This window comes from Gastrolobium bilobum, unplaced genomic scaffold, assembly GCF_033153095.1.
Source record: "Gastrolobium bilobum isolate Gb01-03AN ecotype WA unplaced genomic scaffold, APGP_CSIRO_Gbil_v1 utg14161, whole genome shotgun sequence".
NCBI lineage: Eukaryota > Viridiplantae > Streptophyta > Magnoliopsida > Fabales > Fabaceae > Gastrolobium > Gastrolobium bilobum.
Window position 1 is genome coordinate 201,907 of NW_026896507.1, and position 15,001 is coordinate 216,907.

The 15,001-nt window shown below is 36.2% G+C and overlaps 1 protein-coding gene across 1 annotated transcript; it reads left to right on the forward strand.

Moving 5' to 3' along the window:
• The first annotated feature begins 5,097 nt into the window (after positions 1 to 5,097).
• On the forward strand, positions 5,098 to 13,455 carry LOC133300124 (uncharacterized). The gene is made up of 9 exons (XM_061499617.1): positions 5,098 to 5,303; positions 5,393 to 5,515; positions 8,991 to 9,071; positions 9,155 to 9,243; positions 9,338 to 9,412; positions 12,204 to 12,265; positions 12,355 to 12,411; positions 12,561 to 12,737; positions 13,063 to 13,455. The coding sequence occupies exons 2-9, from the start codon at positions 5,393 to 5,395 to the stop codon at positions 13,128 to 13,130; spliced, it is 732 nt and encodes a 243-aa protein (XP_061355601.1). The 5' UTR covers positions 5,098 to 5,303; the 3' UTR covers positions 13,131 to 13,455.
• The last annotated feature ends 1,546 nt before the right edge of the window (positions 13,456 to 15,001 follow it).

The following is a 15,001-nucleotide window of genomic DNA, read 5'->3' on the forward strand; positions in this document are numbered from 1 at the left end:
TGCCAATCAAGTCTTCGAATGCTGGACGGTGTAGGCCCTTGGTAAGGACATCTGCCGTTTGCTCTTTGGTTGGAACATATATCAAATGCACACTTCCATCATCTAATTTTTCTTTGATGAAGTGACAATCAACTTCCACGTGCTTTGTTCGATCATGATGCACAGGATTTTGAGCAATGCTAACAGCTGCCTTGTTGTCACAATATAGTTTTATTGGTAGGGAATATGAAATCTTCAACTCTTGAAGAAGTCTTCTTAACCAGATTCCTTCACAAACTCCATGAGCTAAAGCTCGAAATTCTGCTTCAGCACTACTTCTTGCAACCACTGTTTGCTTTTTGCTTCTCCAAGTAACAAGATTTCCCCACACATAGGTGCAATAGCCTGAGGTAGATCTTCTGTCTACTGATGAGCCTGCCCAATCTGCATCAGTGTAGATTTCAATTGTCCTTTTATACCCCTTTTTAAAGAATAATCCTCTTCCTGGAGTATTCTTGAGGTATCTAAGCACCCTATAGACTGCACTAAGATGCTTCTCCTTGGGTGAGTGCATGAATTGACTAATCATACTCACCGCAAAGGCAATGTCAGGACGCGTATGAGATAAGTAGATTAGTTTACCAACCAATCGCTGATATTGTTCTTTATCCACCTCATTCCCATCTTCAATACCTAACTTGGTATTAGGTTCCACAGGTGTCTCAGCAGGTTTACACCCTAACATTCCTGTTTCCAACAAAAGATCTAGAACATATTTCTTTTGTGTTAGAGTGATGCCTGTTTTGCTCCTAGCAACTTCCATACCAAGGAAATATTTGAGAGTGCCAAGGTCTTTGGGTTCAAATTGAGCTGCTAGAAATTTCTTCAAGGTGTTCAATTCCTCAATATCATCACCTGTAAGAATTATATCATCTACATATACAATAAGAATAGCAATTTTACCATCCTTAGAGTGTTTGTGGAAGAGAGTATGATCAGTCTGTGCTTGAATGAAGCCTCTTCTTTTGACTGCTTGTGTGAATTTGTCGAACCATTCTCTGGGAGACTGTTTCAATCCATATAGAGACTTTTTTAGTTTACACACTGATTCATTTCCCCTTTCAAAACCAGGTGGAGGATCCATATAGACTTCTTCATGTAAGTCACCATTTAGGAATGCATTCTTCACATCTAACTGTTGCAGAGGCCAATCTAGATTGGCAGCAAGAGATAAGAGAACTCGGATGGTATTGACTTTAGCAACCGGAGCAAAAGTCTCATGATAATCTATCCCATGAGTCTGAGTGAAACCCTTTGCAACCAATCTTGCCTTGTATCTGTTGATGCTATTATCTGCATTGAATTTTATTGTAAACACCCATTTGCATCCTACTGCCTTTTTTCCTTTGGGTAGGGTCACTATCTCCCAAGTTCCATTTCTTTCTAAAGCATTCATTTCTTCAAAGACAGCATCCCTCCATTTTTTATCATTGAGAGCCTCATGTATATTTCTCGGTATCTTTGTACTATCCAACATAGTATTGAAAGCACGAAACCCTAGGGACAACTTTCCATATGAAATATGATTAGAAATAGGATGAGTAGTACAAGATCGAGTACCTTTTCTGAGAGCAATGGGCAAGTGTAGATCATTTTCACCATGACACTCAAGTATTGGGGTGCTGGAACTAGAACATGGTTCAGAATCCTGGCAGTGTAGAGGCTCTGGGTTATTCACACTTTGAGGAGGCTTTCGCCTGCTATAAACTTGTCCCCATTTTGAGGAGGCTCCTGATGGTGAGGATTCTGTAGCTCCCCCTGTTTCCAAAAGTAGAGGTAATAATGTGGCATTAATAGGTTCCCATGACTGATCTTCATCTACTCCTATAGACTCCCCCTGAAGAGAAGTCAAGGGGAAGAAAGGGTCATTCTCAGAAAAAGTGACATCCATAGAGACAAAGACCTTACGAAGAGAGGGTGAATAACACTTATAGCCACGTTGAGTAGGAGAATAACCAATAAAGACACACTGGAGAGACTTAGGATCAAGCTTAGACCGTTGATGGGAGGGAATATGGACAAATACAACACAACCAAATAACTTGAGAGGTAAGGAGGAGACACCTCGGAAGGAAGGGAAGATACGAACAAGACTAGAAAGAGGAGACTGAAATTTCAGAATGCGAGATGGCATTCGATTTATCAGATACGAGGCAGTGAGAACTGCCTCTCCCCAAAGATATTTAGGAACACTCGTGGTAAACATAAGAGCCCGAGCAACTTCAAGGAGATGTCGGTTTTTTCTTTCCGCAACTCCGTTTTGTTGGGGTGTGTCAGGACACGAGCTTTGGTGAAGGATGCCATGTTGGGAAAGATATTCTCCAAGAATAGAGTTAAAATACTCTTTGCCATTATCTGTACGAAGAATTTGTATAGCAACTTGGAATTGGGTTTGAACCATGGCATGAAATTTTTTAAACACGGATGCAGCATCGGACTTATCCTTTAGAAGATACACCCAACAAACTCGAGAATGGTCATCAATGAAGGTAATGAACCATCGAGTACCTGAAATATTTTTAACACGGGCTGGACCCCATATGTCGCTATGAATTAAGGAAAATGGGGAAGAGTCATGGTGAACTTTAGAAGGATAATGAGCACGAGTATGCTTGGCAAGTTGACAAATATCACAAGAAAACAAACTTGGACTTTTATTAATAAATAAGTTTGGCAACAACTTCTGAAGATAAATAAAATTTGGATGACCTAGCCTACGATGCCACAGCATAACATCATTACATGAATCAAAAGGAAACATAGAGTTTTTTTCTACGAAAACAGCTTCATGAGTCACATCCTCCTCAAAGTAGTAAAGTCCACCATCCTCTCTAGCACTGCCAATCATCCTCTCCGAGTCCTGTTCCTGAAAAACACAACCATGTGGAAAGAATTTAGCAAAGCAATGCAAATCAGAGGTGAGCTTGCTAATGGAAATGAGATTACAAGTCAGAGAAGGAACATAAAGAACTGATGTCAAAGTAATCAGCTCAGAAAGTTTAATGGTTCTGTGTCCCGCAATCTGGGAAAAACTGCCATCGGCGATCTTGACCCGAGAAGGTTCAGAATATGGAGTGTATGAACAAAACAAGCCAAGATTACCTGTCATATGATCAGAGGCTCCAGAATCAAGGATCCAATGATTTTGACTATCAACATGGAAAGTTGTACCTTGCTGGACCACATGACTAGTGGCCTTAGGAGGTTGCTCGTGGTAATAAAAAGAGTGTTTTGAGGAAGCCATGAATAAAAAGAGAAGGGTTGACCGTTGATGAAAAATCAAGTTTTGTAAACTTTTGATCTGACCTCTGGAACAGGAAGGGGAGAAGCCGGCGAGAAGGTCTGTGCAAGTCGCGACGGAAAAAAAACGTCTGGAAGGCGGCGCGTGGTGGCGCATGCAGCGGCTGACGGCGATGGGTCCAGCGGCGGTCGACTCGTCGGATCCTTCTGAGTCGAATGGTCACCTCACTTTTTTGATCGGAGGTCAGTAAACTAGGTTTCTGTGTTGGACAGATTCAAGGTGGTGTTTAGGAGGTGTTTGACGGTGATGGAAGTGTTTGGATGGTTATTTCAGATTTGAATTAGGGTAGGAACGAACCCGCTCTGATACCATATTGAAAAGAAGTTTTTGTATATTGATATTGAATAAATTACATGAGTGAGTATTTATACAAGAAAGAATCGCTAAGAATGACTAAGCGATAACTAATCAATCCTATCACAATCCTAATCACAATCAATTCTAATCAATCACAATTAATCCTAATCAATCATAATCAATCCTAATCAATCATAATCAATCCTAATTAATAGGAAATAAAAACGGAAACATGTTTGAATTCTAATTTTCTACAAAAGATGTAGAGGTTGAGGAAAGTAAGAGGCTTCTATCTAAATGACCATGGTTTTATAACGGTCTGTCATGGTATTGCTTGAGATGCATTTGAAAACAAATTTGATCTGAATCAGTTGGCTTTGCCATGTTCTGCTTCAACTCCTGTAAAATTAAGAGAAGGGTAAGAAGCTTCTAAACTTGATAGGTGCCCGTTTGTTTGCATTTTTCAAAAAAGCAACTTTTATCTCTTCCTTATTTTAGAAGTCTTTTTTACAAAAGTTAAAGCTATTTATATTTTTATAAAAATATTTAGATTTTGAAAAAAATATTTGGCTTTTGACTTCTGCTTTTTTTAGAAGTTAAAATTTTTAGTTTCAGAAAAAAGTAAGTTTTTGACTTTTTTTGTGACTTATGCTTTTTTTAAAAGCAGACATCTAAACGAACTAAAAATGAAAAGTGTTTATTTTCAACAAAAAAAAAAAAGCAACTTCTGGAGAGAGAAAATCCATCCAAAACGGGCCCTAGGTATTCACAGGCTACGAATTGTCATTTTTTTTTTTCAAAAAATATTTCAATATAATTTCGTTAACTATTTAATTAACTTATAATTATAATTAGAAAAATTTCTAGCTTTGCTTTTAATAAAAAAAATAGGAGGTGCTTACATAGTCATATTTTTTTTTGGAAAACTTTTTAATAGTTATTTGAACAAAAAATCACATTTTGATAAATAAGATTCAGGGTATATTTCTTTATATTCCTAATCATAATAATTGTTTTTTAATAGTAATTATCCAGAATTTGAAGAAAAAATAGATATATTTGATACAAAATCATTATTAACTGAAATTTGTTGTAGGATTTTATAATTCTCATTTAACATGAGAATTACAATTTTCTTACACACCATTCGATTTTCATGCTGACATGGGTTCTACATATAATTTTTTCTAACACATGGGTCCCACATATTTTTTATCTCTACAACATGAGATTTCAATTCTCCTTCAACATGAGAATTATAAAACCCTATAATATATCAGTAGATTTTTCTTTCTATTATTCTCAATGTAAAATAGTAAGATGATGGGTGGGCAGGCCCATAAAAAAAGCCCATTGGGTGATTGTAAGGAAGGAAGGGTGGCTTTGGCGGGCTCGTCGGCGATAAGACCGCGACCTCATAGCCCTATTCATCAGCATTATTCCTCTGCTTTAGCACATAGAGCGCGTGCGCAAGCAACGCGTGTAGGGCTTCTCTTTGCTTGTTTTCGGGGCCTAAAATTCAAATCACATAGCCATATCCCCAAACGCTGCCAACTGAGAAGAAGGGAGAGAAGTGTGAGTGAGTTTGAGAGTGGTAGCATTAGCATATCCCCCAAAGCCAGCCATCCAGACTCGCGCTTCCATCTTACCCACGCACAACACAACGGTGTGTGATATAAGTTGAGATTTTCTCTTAACGGCAGCATGCGTAATTAATGTCTTGTTTCTTAGAATTGCTTTTGCGGTTTGTTTCAGATGGATAGGTATCAGAGGGTGGAGAAGCCGAAAGCAGAGAGTCCTATAAATGAGAACGAGATACGAATTACTACTCAAGGAAGGATGAGGAATTATATCACCTACGCCACCACTCTCCTTCAGGTTACCACCACTATATTCCTATCATCTCCTTTAATGCATTTTTTAACCGTTGAAATTTATCTCTTATGCACTCTTAGGGGGTGTTTGGCAGATGAGAATTTTTTTTTACCAATGAAATGTAATTACTAGGGATATGGTGGGAAATAAAGTTTGGTAGGAAAATTAAAAAAAAAGTTGTTTGGTTCGTCAAAATTTTACCAAGAAAATTGGATAGAATTTTATTAGTCTATGTTTGGTTGAAGGTAAAATATAGGTGGGAAAATATGGTTAAATTACCACAACAACCCTTGACTAAAATAAAATGAGAAAATATGGTTTTAGTTTACTGTAGTTTTCCCAAACATCAGGGTCATTTTGGTCTACTTGCTTGCAATCCTTTTTGGATTTTCCCATCTATCAGCAAATACCACCTTGTAGGTGGTATTATTCAATAGTGTTTTTTACACACAAAAAGCAAATACTAGGCAAATGAGTTCCTGCTAAGTTTCTTTTTGGCAAAACGGATAAGTTTAAGGAAAAGAGAAAAATAAATTAAATGATGCAATTTTCTAATATCTTTTCATTCATAATGGGTCTTTAAATAAAGATTACAACTGAAGCATAAACATTAAAAACATAATGGAAAGTAACTACCCAACTAAACAATATGGAGAATAACTACCCAACCAAACAATACAGAAAACATGGAGATGCAGTTACATATTCATGGGATCATGGGTTTGTATCATTCCCCTCTCCATCAAGATGAACCTTGTCCCCAAGGTTCTTGATGTGCCCAAGATTGGAGAAGGTCATTTGATGTTGGGTCAGGTTGATTATCATTAAGGAGTAAAAGAGTGGAAGAGTTTTTGCACTTATGGCCACGGGAGAAGTGTTCATCGCAATTAAAACAGAGCCCTTGTTCTCGTCTGACTTTCATTTCTTCTGCGGTTAATCGTCGAACACCTGGTGGGGGATTTGATGGTGAAGTGGATACAAATGAGAGGTCAGAGAGTTTATCTTCTTGGAGTTTGGCGAGACCCTGGGCTTGAAAGATGGTTGTTGGTTGGAGAGCTTGTACCTCTTTTCGGATTGTTGGCTTAAGACCAGAGATAAAGTTGTGAAGTAGGAACTCTGATGGGAGGCTGGAAATGCGATTTGCTAAGGACTCATATGCAGTGATGTAGGCTTGAACAGTAGTCGTCTATTGGAGTTTTGCAAGTGATCCCATGTGATCAGCGTAGGGAGAATCACCAAAACGGACTTCAAGTGCCATAATGAAGTCGTGCCAGTCATGGAAGGGGTGGTTGGAGTGCATTCACTGGAACCAAGCAAGGGCTGGTCCGTCCATGTGGAACGAGGCAATCTGGAGTTTTTGTTGTTGTGGAGTATGATGAAAGTCGAAGAACTGTGTAGCTTTGAAGAGCCAGCCGGAAGGATTTGTTCCATCAAAGCGTGGGAATTCAAGTTTGAAGGGTCTAGGTTGAAGGACAGGTGGGAAATGGGGAGGTGGTGGTGGTGGTGGCGGCGGCGGAGGTGGAGTTGGTTTATTGGTGGTTGGGGTGATATGCATGAGTTGATCAATACGGCCTATTAAAGTGGTAAGGGTAGTCTGAACCTCATTATGGCGGTGAACGGTCTGATTGGATTGTTTAGTAAGGTCGGAAATTTGTGTGGAAGTTTTGGTGGATGTTTCACGAAGTTGGTTGATTTGGGAAAGAGCTTGGGTAGAGTTTTCGAAAAGTTTGTTGATTTGTGTGGCATGGATTTCTTGGGTTTCTTCAAGTTTTCTGAAGCGTGTTCCTTCAGCCATGGATGAGGAGAGTGAACGCAACGAGAGCACCAAATGATAGGTTCCTTTTTAGAAAAAAAGATAAGCTTAAGGAAAAGAGAAAAATAAATTAAATGATGCAATTTTCTGGTTTCTTTTTATTCATAATGGGTCTTTAAATAAAGATTACAACTGAAGCATAAACAGTAAAAACATAATGGAAAAGTAACTACCCAACTAAACATAATGGAAAGTAACTACCCAACTAAACAATATGGAGAATAACTACCCAACTAAACAATACAGAAAACATGGAGATGCAGTTACATATTCATGGGATCATGGGTTTGTATCAGTTCCCTAGCAAAATTTTTTAAAACATGATACCAAATATGGACATCCAAAAATACCACTTCCATTTACCTAGCTATCCTTAACAAAATCTTCTACCAAACACACCCTTATAGAAAAATTGGGCGAAATTCAGAGGGATTTGTATCATTTACAAACGCTTGTTCTATTTCCCTATAAGCGACCGTCAACGGCCTTATTTTTGTTGGATCTGTGTCCCTTTAAACATAAAAGTAGATATTAACGGATCATTTGAGTTTCTTTTTCACTTTGGAGTAACTTTTTATGCTTCATCCCTTTAAAAATTGTGTTTGGTTCTCAAATAAAATCTTATACACTTCACAGTTCACATAATGGAGTGGCCGGAAGAATTGATGCCTACCACATACATATCTTGTTCATTAGTTGAAAATAAGTATCAAATTCAAATACTAAGAAAAGCTCATTCTAGACAATCATAATTTGATGCTTGAGTCAAATACACCTGAAACTAGCTAATTGAAATATAAAATTGAACTTTGGCCATTCAATCATTAAAGAAAACCAGTAATAAAACAAACACTTTGCAAAATCAATGAAGAATATTTTCTGGTAAATCCACATGTCTGATGCGAGAGAGAGAGAGAGAGAGAAAAAGCAACAAGAGAGCCACATGAGTTAGAGAGTGATGAGAGAGCGAACATAGTCCTTAGAGAGATGATAGAATGAATAGCATGATTAGCATGTGCAAATGAAGAGAGTGATGGCCAGAGCGATAATAGCTTGGGGGTTGAGAGAGGACAATAAATTTCCCCTGACTTGTTATTCCATAAATAGGGGGAAGTTTTCCTTTCCAGAAAAATTACTACTTTCTGTTACTGTATATGCCAAACTTCCATTTTCCCCCTTCTATAACTTTATTCTCTTATGACTTCTCCCTATATTAGCCCCACACCAAATATACCATAGGGGTGAAAAATTAAAGCATGAATTTTTTAACAGTTTTTTTTTTTTGAATATACTCCCCAAAATTTTCATCTCTGGTTTGAAGGATACAACAAACTTATCCCCCAAAATCCACTGTTTGTGATACTTGATAACTTCTCCTTTCACAGTCTCAGTGGAAAAAAAAAAAATATTCTGTAAATTATCTTAATGATTGGCATAATTATCTTATTCTTAGTAATTCCTTGTTGGCCTTTTTTGTCTGTATATTTCCATTTTTACTTTGTTTACTTGATCATTTTACATTAAATTTCTGAAATGGTGCTAGGATTTCGCCATTTTATTATTTTTGGTGTGTTCCATACATGAAAGTATCAATTTATCTAGAGTTAAACTAATATTTTGCCATTTTTTTAACATTTTTTCTTGCTCTACATGTATTTTTTGTAGGAGAAAGGATCTGACGATATTGTTCTTAAAGCAATGGGACGTGCTATAAATAAGACTGTAATGATTGCTGAACTGATCAAGGTTGGAGGATAGAGATCTTTATGTAATATGTTGGTAGTCTGCATTTGTTTATCTTTCGTGACTGATCTGTTTACTTGTTTCAGAGAAGGATTGTTGACCTGCATCAAAACACTCTAATCGGATCAACTGATATAACTGACGTGTGGGAACCGCTAGAAGAAGGCCTTCTTCCGTATGGATTTTGTTTCTTTGATGCTACCCCATTAAATACTTAATTTCTGTGTGTATGGGATTGATTGTTTTTATTTTGTGTTTTACTTGCTCAGTTTGGAGACTACTCGCCATGTTTCAATGATCACAATTACCTTGTCAAAGAAAGAACTGGATACATCCTCCACAGGGTAAGAACTTGTGTGACATCTGTATCTCTTTAGTGTAGTTGTTAGATGCTTTGTATTTTAATGGGCTTATTTATTTATGAGACATGCTACTAGATCACTAGTTAAGATTGGCTTCGTTAATCTCTTTGATAAATCATGATCATTTATGATTTTGATGAATTGTGCTCATAAATAAAATGTTTCTTCCCCACTTCTGGTAAATCACTTGTGCAGAGTTTGTTTGTTTTTATATTCATACAACTATAGGTTAGTAAGCCTTTCTTCCTTCTGTTGTAGTTCTACAAGTTACGGATGAAGATATAAGTGCTAAATACATAGTAACTGCCATGGTGTTAATTTGTTTTAGAAGTAAATACTGTATTATATCTTGTTATGGATGATGATAAGGAGAAAATAACTTTATTGTCACACAAGCTTGATATTTTTTTTTCAAATTGGGAATGGGAGAGGACAAAGAGGTTTTTATTAAAACACATTAAATTATTAAAACTCATGAAGTTGAATGTTGCGATCACGGCAAGTATATTGGTCTTACAAGTAATAAAGTAAAGAGTAAAGTATCGTTCCCACGAGAATTGATTTATCAAGTAATAATGTATCTATACGATCAAAGTTGGATCGACCTGAAAAGGTTTTGAGAATATGATTTAAATTAATAAAACAGAAATTTAAATTAACAATTAACTAACAAGATCAAAAACAAGAACAAGGATTCAAGAATGCAGTGAAGAACGGATTGAAATTAATGATATAAAGACGTAGCTAGGGATTCGATTTTCCCAACGTCTTCCTAACAAGTCTACCCTTTCCGATAACTAACATTCAATTCATGTTATTGACGATTCTTTCTATGTTAATTAAACCCCAATCCCTTGTTGATTTAATCATTTACTCTATTCAAAACCCTAATCCCTTAGTGATCTCCCCTAGAGCAAGCATTAAGAACGAATCATAAAGTCATAGGATTCATAAGTCTATCCCTAGATCATACAAACCCCGACAATTAATCAGATCAGAATCCTACACTAACATCCCTATTGTCATGCAAGATTCATGTGTTCATTCAAGATTGGCCAGATCACAATCGAACTAGGAATTAAAAGCAAATTAATTGCATAACATGAAATTAAATATCAGTTTATAGGAAAGGAAAAGATAACGCTAGGAACACGTTGGTTCCATCTAACCCTAACTACAAGAAAGAAACTAGCCTATCATTGTCATAGAAACAAAAACAAGACAAGAAGAGTAGAGAGAGTTCATGATAAAACTTGATTAAATGGTATCCAAGGTGAGTTCTTGATCAATCTTCCTCCTCCCCTCTGGAACTGCTCCTTTGCCTCTCCAAGACGTTCTTAGCCGCACCAAAATTCAATGAAAATAACCCTAGATGTCCCTTTTTAATGAAAAAGACCCATGGGCCTTATTTTTTCGAACTGCTCGCTATCTGCTCGCTGTAGCAAGTTCTTTTTAGTGAGTTACTTGACAGTTGACACTGCTCGCTATTTGCTCGTTCGAGCGAGTTCTTTTTAGCGAGTTAATGTGTCTCTGCACGCTGATTCCGTATTTTGGACATAACTTGGGCTATACTTGTCCAATTGATGTGATCTTGGTCTCGTTAGAAAGATAAAAGAGAGATCTACAACTTTTATGAAGAACATGAGATCCAAATCCATCATCTTGGATACTAAAAATTGGCCGGAAGACAGCTCTTAAGAGATTTTTACTAAATCATTGCTCTTCCTTTATCGCTTTAAGTTCTTCTAGCTTACCCATTGCTCCGATGCTCAAATTTGACAATTTAAACCTGAAACCAATATATTTTTAAGTTAGAATCATGTCCAATCGTGAAAACTCCAAAGTCTTTTGCATTTGATAATATACACTATGCATTTTATCATTTACAACGTTATTTATCATACTTTTGGCCTAACATAGTGTGTTTGACACCTAACATTGAACCTCCCTTTTTTCAAACATAATTTCCTTGATTCTAAAAAACTGGAGGCCTTGTCTTAAATTTTATCACTTACATCCCCTTTTTTTCTTGTTAAATTCTAAACTAAGGATTGCTTATGCTATTTTAGAAACAAGTCAGGTCTGTATAATCTCATTAAACGTGGAGAGGGGCATGTAAATTTACTTGACATGTTTCTTTGTTTGGCATTTGACTCCTAATTTGTACTCGGTTTTTCAAATACCATGTAGAGGACGAGGGAACATATTAGATCTTTGATTTCAAGGAGTGAATTAAATACCGTGTCTATCATGCTGTTGTACTTATTCCTATATGACTTTAGTGCAGACTGATGGAAGTTTTCACCTTCATTAACTTTTGTGTATCAGTTTCTATTGATATAAATTTGCACTTTACATTTTTCTTCTTCTAATTTTTGGCTCCTGATGGATTCTATTAATTATTCAATTCTGTAAATATTAAGATCTTGTCATGATCTACAAGTTCTGGTTGTCTTCTGTATTATTTTAGTACTTTGGAAGTTACTGGAAGATCAATATTATACATGATTCTGTACATGTACTCTGTTGTGTTGACAAAAAGAGGTTTTTTCGTGTTTCAGTTTGTTTGCATTATTTGGCTTGACCGAAAAGGAAAATTAAAGCAACAGTTGTATGGTTTATACTTGGGTGAAACTAGGATATAATACTTCGGATTTTTCTTTTAGGGGCGGGGCAGAGCCAACCCCCTGGCCCTCGTTTGACTGTTGGAGTTCTTTTTAATTATATTCATTGTTGGTATTTTAAGTTTTTTTTTTTTTTTTCCCTCATGCAGATACCAACCTCCTCTTCCAGTTGATCAAGTAAAACCTTTAAATGAATATGAAGAGGAAGGAGGTGAATTAAATTTTTTTCTTTTAATATTTTGAAAAAGTGAAATAAGTGTGTTTATTATGGAGTGTTTACTATAATTTGATATGATACAGAAGGCTCACCAAGGATGCGAGGAAGAGGGCGTGGTCGTGGAAGGGGCAGGGGTAGAGGTATTGCCAAGTACTTAGTTTCACTTATTTCACTGTAATTGGCTGTCCTATAGATTATAGAATGATCAGAAATGGTTTTTTGAACTCCTTATTATGGATTTTTCAAAGATGCAAAAGTTGCTTATTAGGATATAATCTTTTATGCTTAGGAATTTACAATGGGGGTATGGAAAATGGTGATGGCTGGGATGGTGGACGTGGCTATGGTGGCAGAGAGCGAGGCCGTGCAAGGGGTCGTGCTTTCCAGGGAAGAGGACGAGGCTATGGTGCCCAGCCAGTTGGGTACTATGACTATGGTGAATATGATGCACCACCTGCTCCACGTGGTAAGCATGCAAGTTCATGAAATTTAGATTTCTAGATAATAAAGATGAGTTGTTATGCCTAAAATACAATTGTATTATCAGATGAAATATTGATTGATACCGTGTATGTGCTAGAACAATGAATGGATTTGTGTTTTTAACTCTAGTTCTTATATTTTGCTATGCTATTTGCATTACATTGTACTTCCTATTAAATCAGGCTACGGAAGATACAGAAGAAAATTACTTCATTCAATTCATCTACTGTTTTCCTTGTTGTCTTTTTAATTTTCCTCCATGGTACTTATGTTAACATTATAGTAATTTTTGTTTGATGTTTTTGCAGGCCGTGGACGAGGAAGGGGAAGAGGCCGTGGGCTTGGTCGATATGCAGGCCGGGGAACAGCTGCTTGATATAGTGGGTGTTGGTTATCATGTATGTTTAGTTAGATGGTTGCCCTTCTGCTTAGTTATTTGGTATTATTTGAAGCGTTCATTGTCGCTGCCATGTTCCTGCAGTTTTGTTTTTGTAGTTTTCACCTCTATAATTTTGCCAAGATCGGTAGGTGGAGTTAGATATATTTCCTTTGTTTCAATAATTAAAAAAAAAAAAATCAAATGTGTAAATTTTTTAGTAGAAATTACAGCAGGAAGTTATTTTCGAAGTCTGCATCGGTGGAAGTTTCATTTTTGTTCTTGAAATTTTGGGAAGGAATGATGGCGTCATAGATTAGTGTCATTAGTTTCTCTTTACTATGCAGTTGAAGACTCTAATTTCCTGATTTTTCTATGGCGTTTCATAACTTTTCAAGTCTGAGCAAATGAAAATTTGAATTCTATGGAAGCAACTTTAGCGCATCACCTTCATTTGGGAGCATCATTTGGTATAATATATGAATTTAAGTATCCTTGGTTTACTGTACTTCGAAAAGTCACTTGAAAATTCCAGGTATTTATGTTATAATTATAACCAGGAGCGAGGAAATTAATAATATTATTTTATTTGAATTATTTATTTATTTATTCTGTATCGAGAGCAAGAAAATCATATTTGTAAGTACATCAGCATGGCGGAGGTTTTGCGTTTGATGCTGTGGTGGTCATGGATTAATCATTGTCTTCTATATGTTCAATTTTAGTTTTAGATTTTTATTTTATTTTATTTTTATTTTTGTAAGGTCTTTATAATGTTCATCTGTTATTTCCCTCCCCCCACATTGTTGACCCTTGACACTTAGCAACTGAACACACAGTTTCTAAAAGGTTAAATAAATATAAAAAAAAGGGGTGTAGAAATTTTGGCAAGTTAAATCTTCCATTCACCGGTCTTAGAAATATTCTTAGTAGTACTCAATTCAAAAAGAGAGAATGTCCCTTCACATCACTTGTTTACGGGCAAAAATAATTTAAAAATGTAATTTAAATAAAAAAAATTCGAAATTAAAATGATTGGGCAATTATCTTCGGAAGTAATGCAACCAGTTATGCAGCATTTTAGGCTCAACTGCTTGCGCAACAAAAGAGGTGCGTGCAACATGCTAGCACTTAGCGCAATTCACATCGTTTAATTCAACTACCACCTTTTCCTTTCTCTATATATTCTTGTTTATTAGACTAATGGTATGGGAGTACAATAGTTATGCTCTAGTTCAACTGTCTAAACTCTAAACAAATTGTAGGATACAAAAGGTTGTTTATTAGACTAATGGTATGGGAGTACAATGGTTATGCTCTAGTTCAACTGTCTAAACAAATTGTAGGATACAAAAGGGTGGTAAGATGCATTTTGCTTTTAACCATTTTAGCAAAAAGAAATATGCAGAATGATAGCTTGTTGTAAGATTAAAAAAGATTGAGAGGTTGAGGAAAATGGGTGGCTTCCATCTAAATGACCATGCTTTTATAATGGTTTGGTTGTAAACTTGTAATGGCATTGCCTCAGATGCATTTGAAAATAAACTTGATCTGAATCAGCAATCGAGTCTATGCTTTGCGATGTTCTAGTGCAACTACTGTAGAATTAAGAAAAAAGGTAGTCTTAAAGAAACTTCGAAATTTGAAAATTATTGAAAGCTACGGATTAAATTTTTTGTTATAATTTTAAGGATAGAACTTTGTTAACTACTATATTACTAGAGGTTTAGGCTTCTGTAAAATATTTTGAGCTGACTCAATCTCTTAACCTAATACAAGTTAACATATTGATTTGCATCGGCCTGTTTTATGAAAATATAAGACTTGGCTTGAACTTCCAGACAATTGAACGGTTATCATTTATTCTGAAT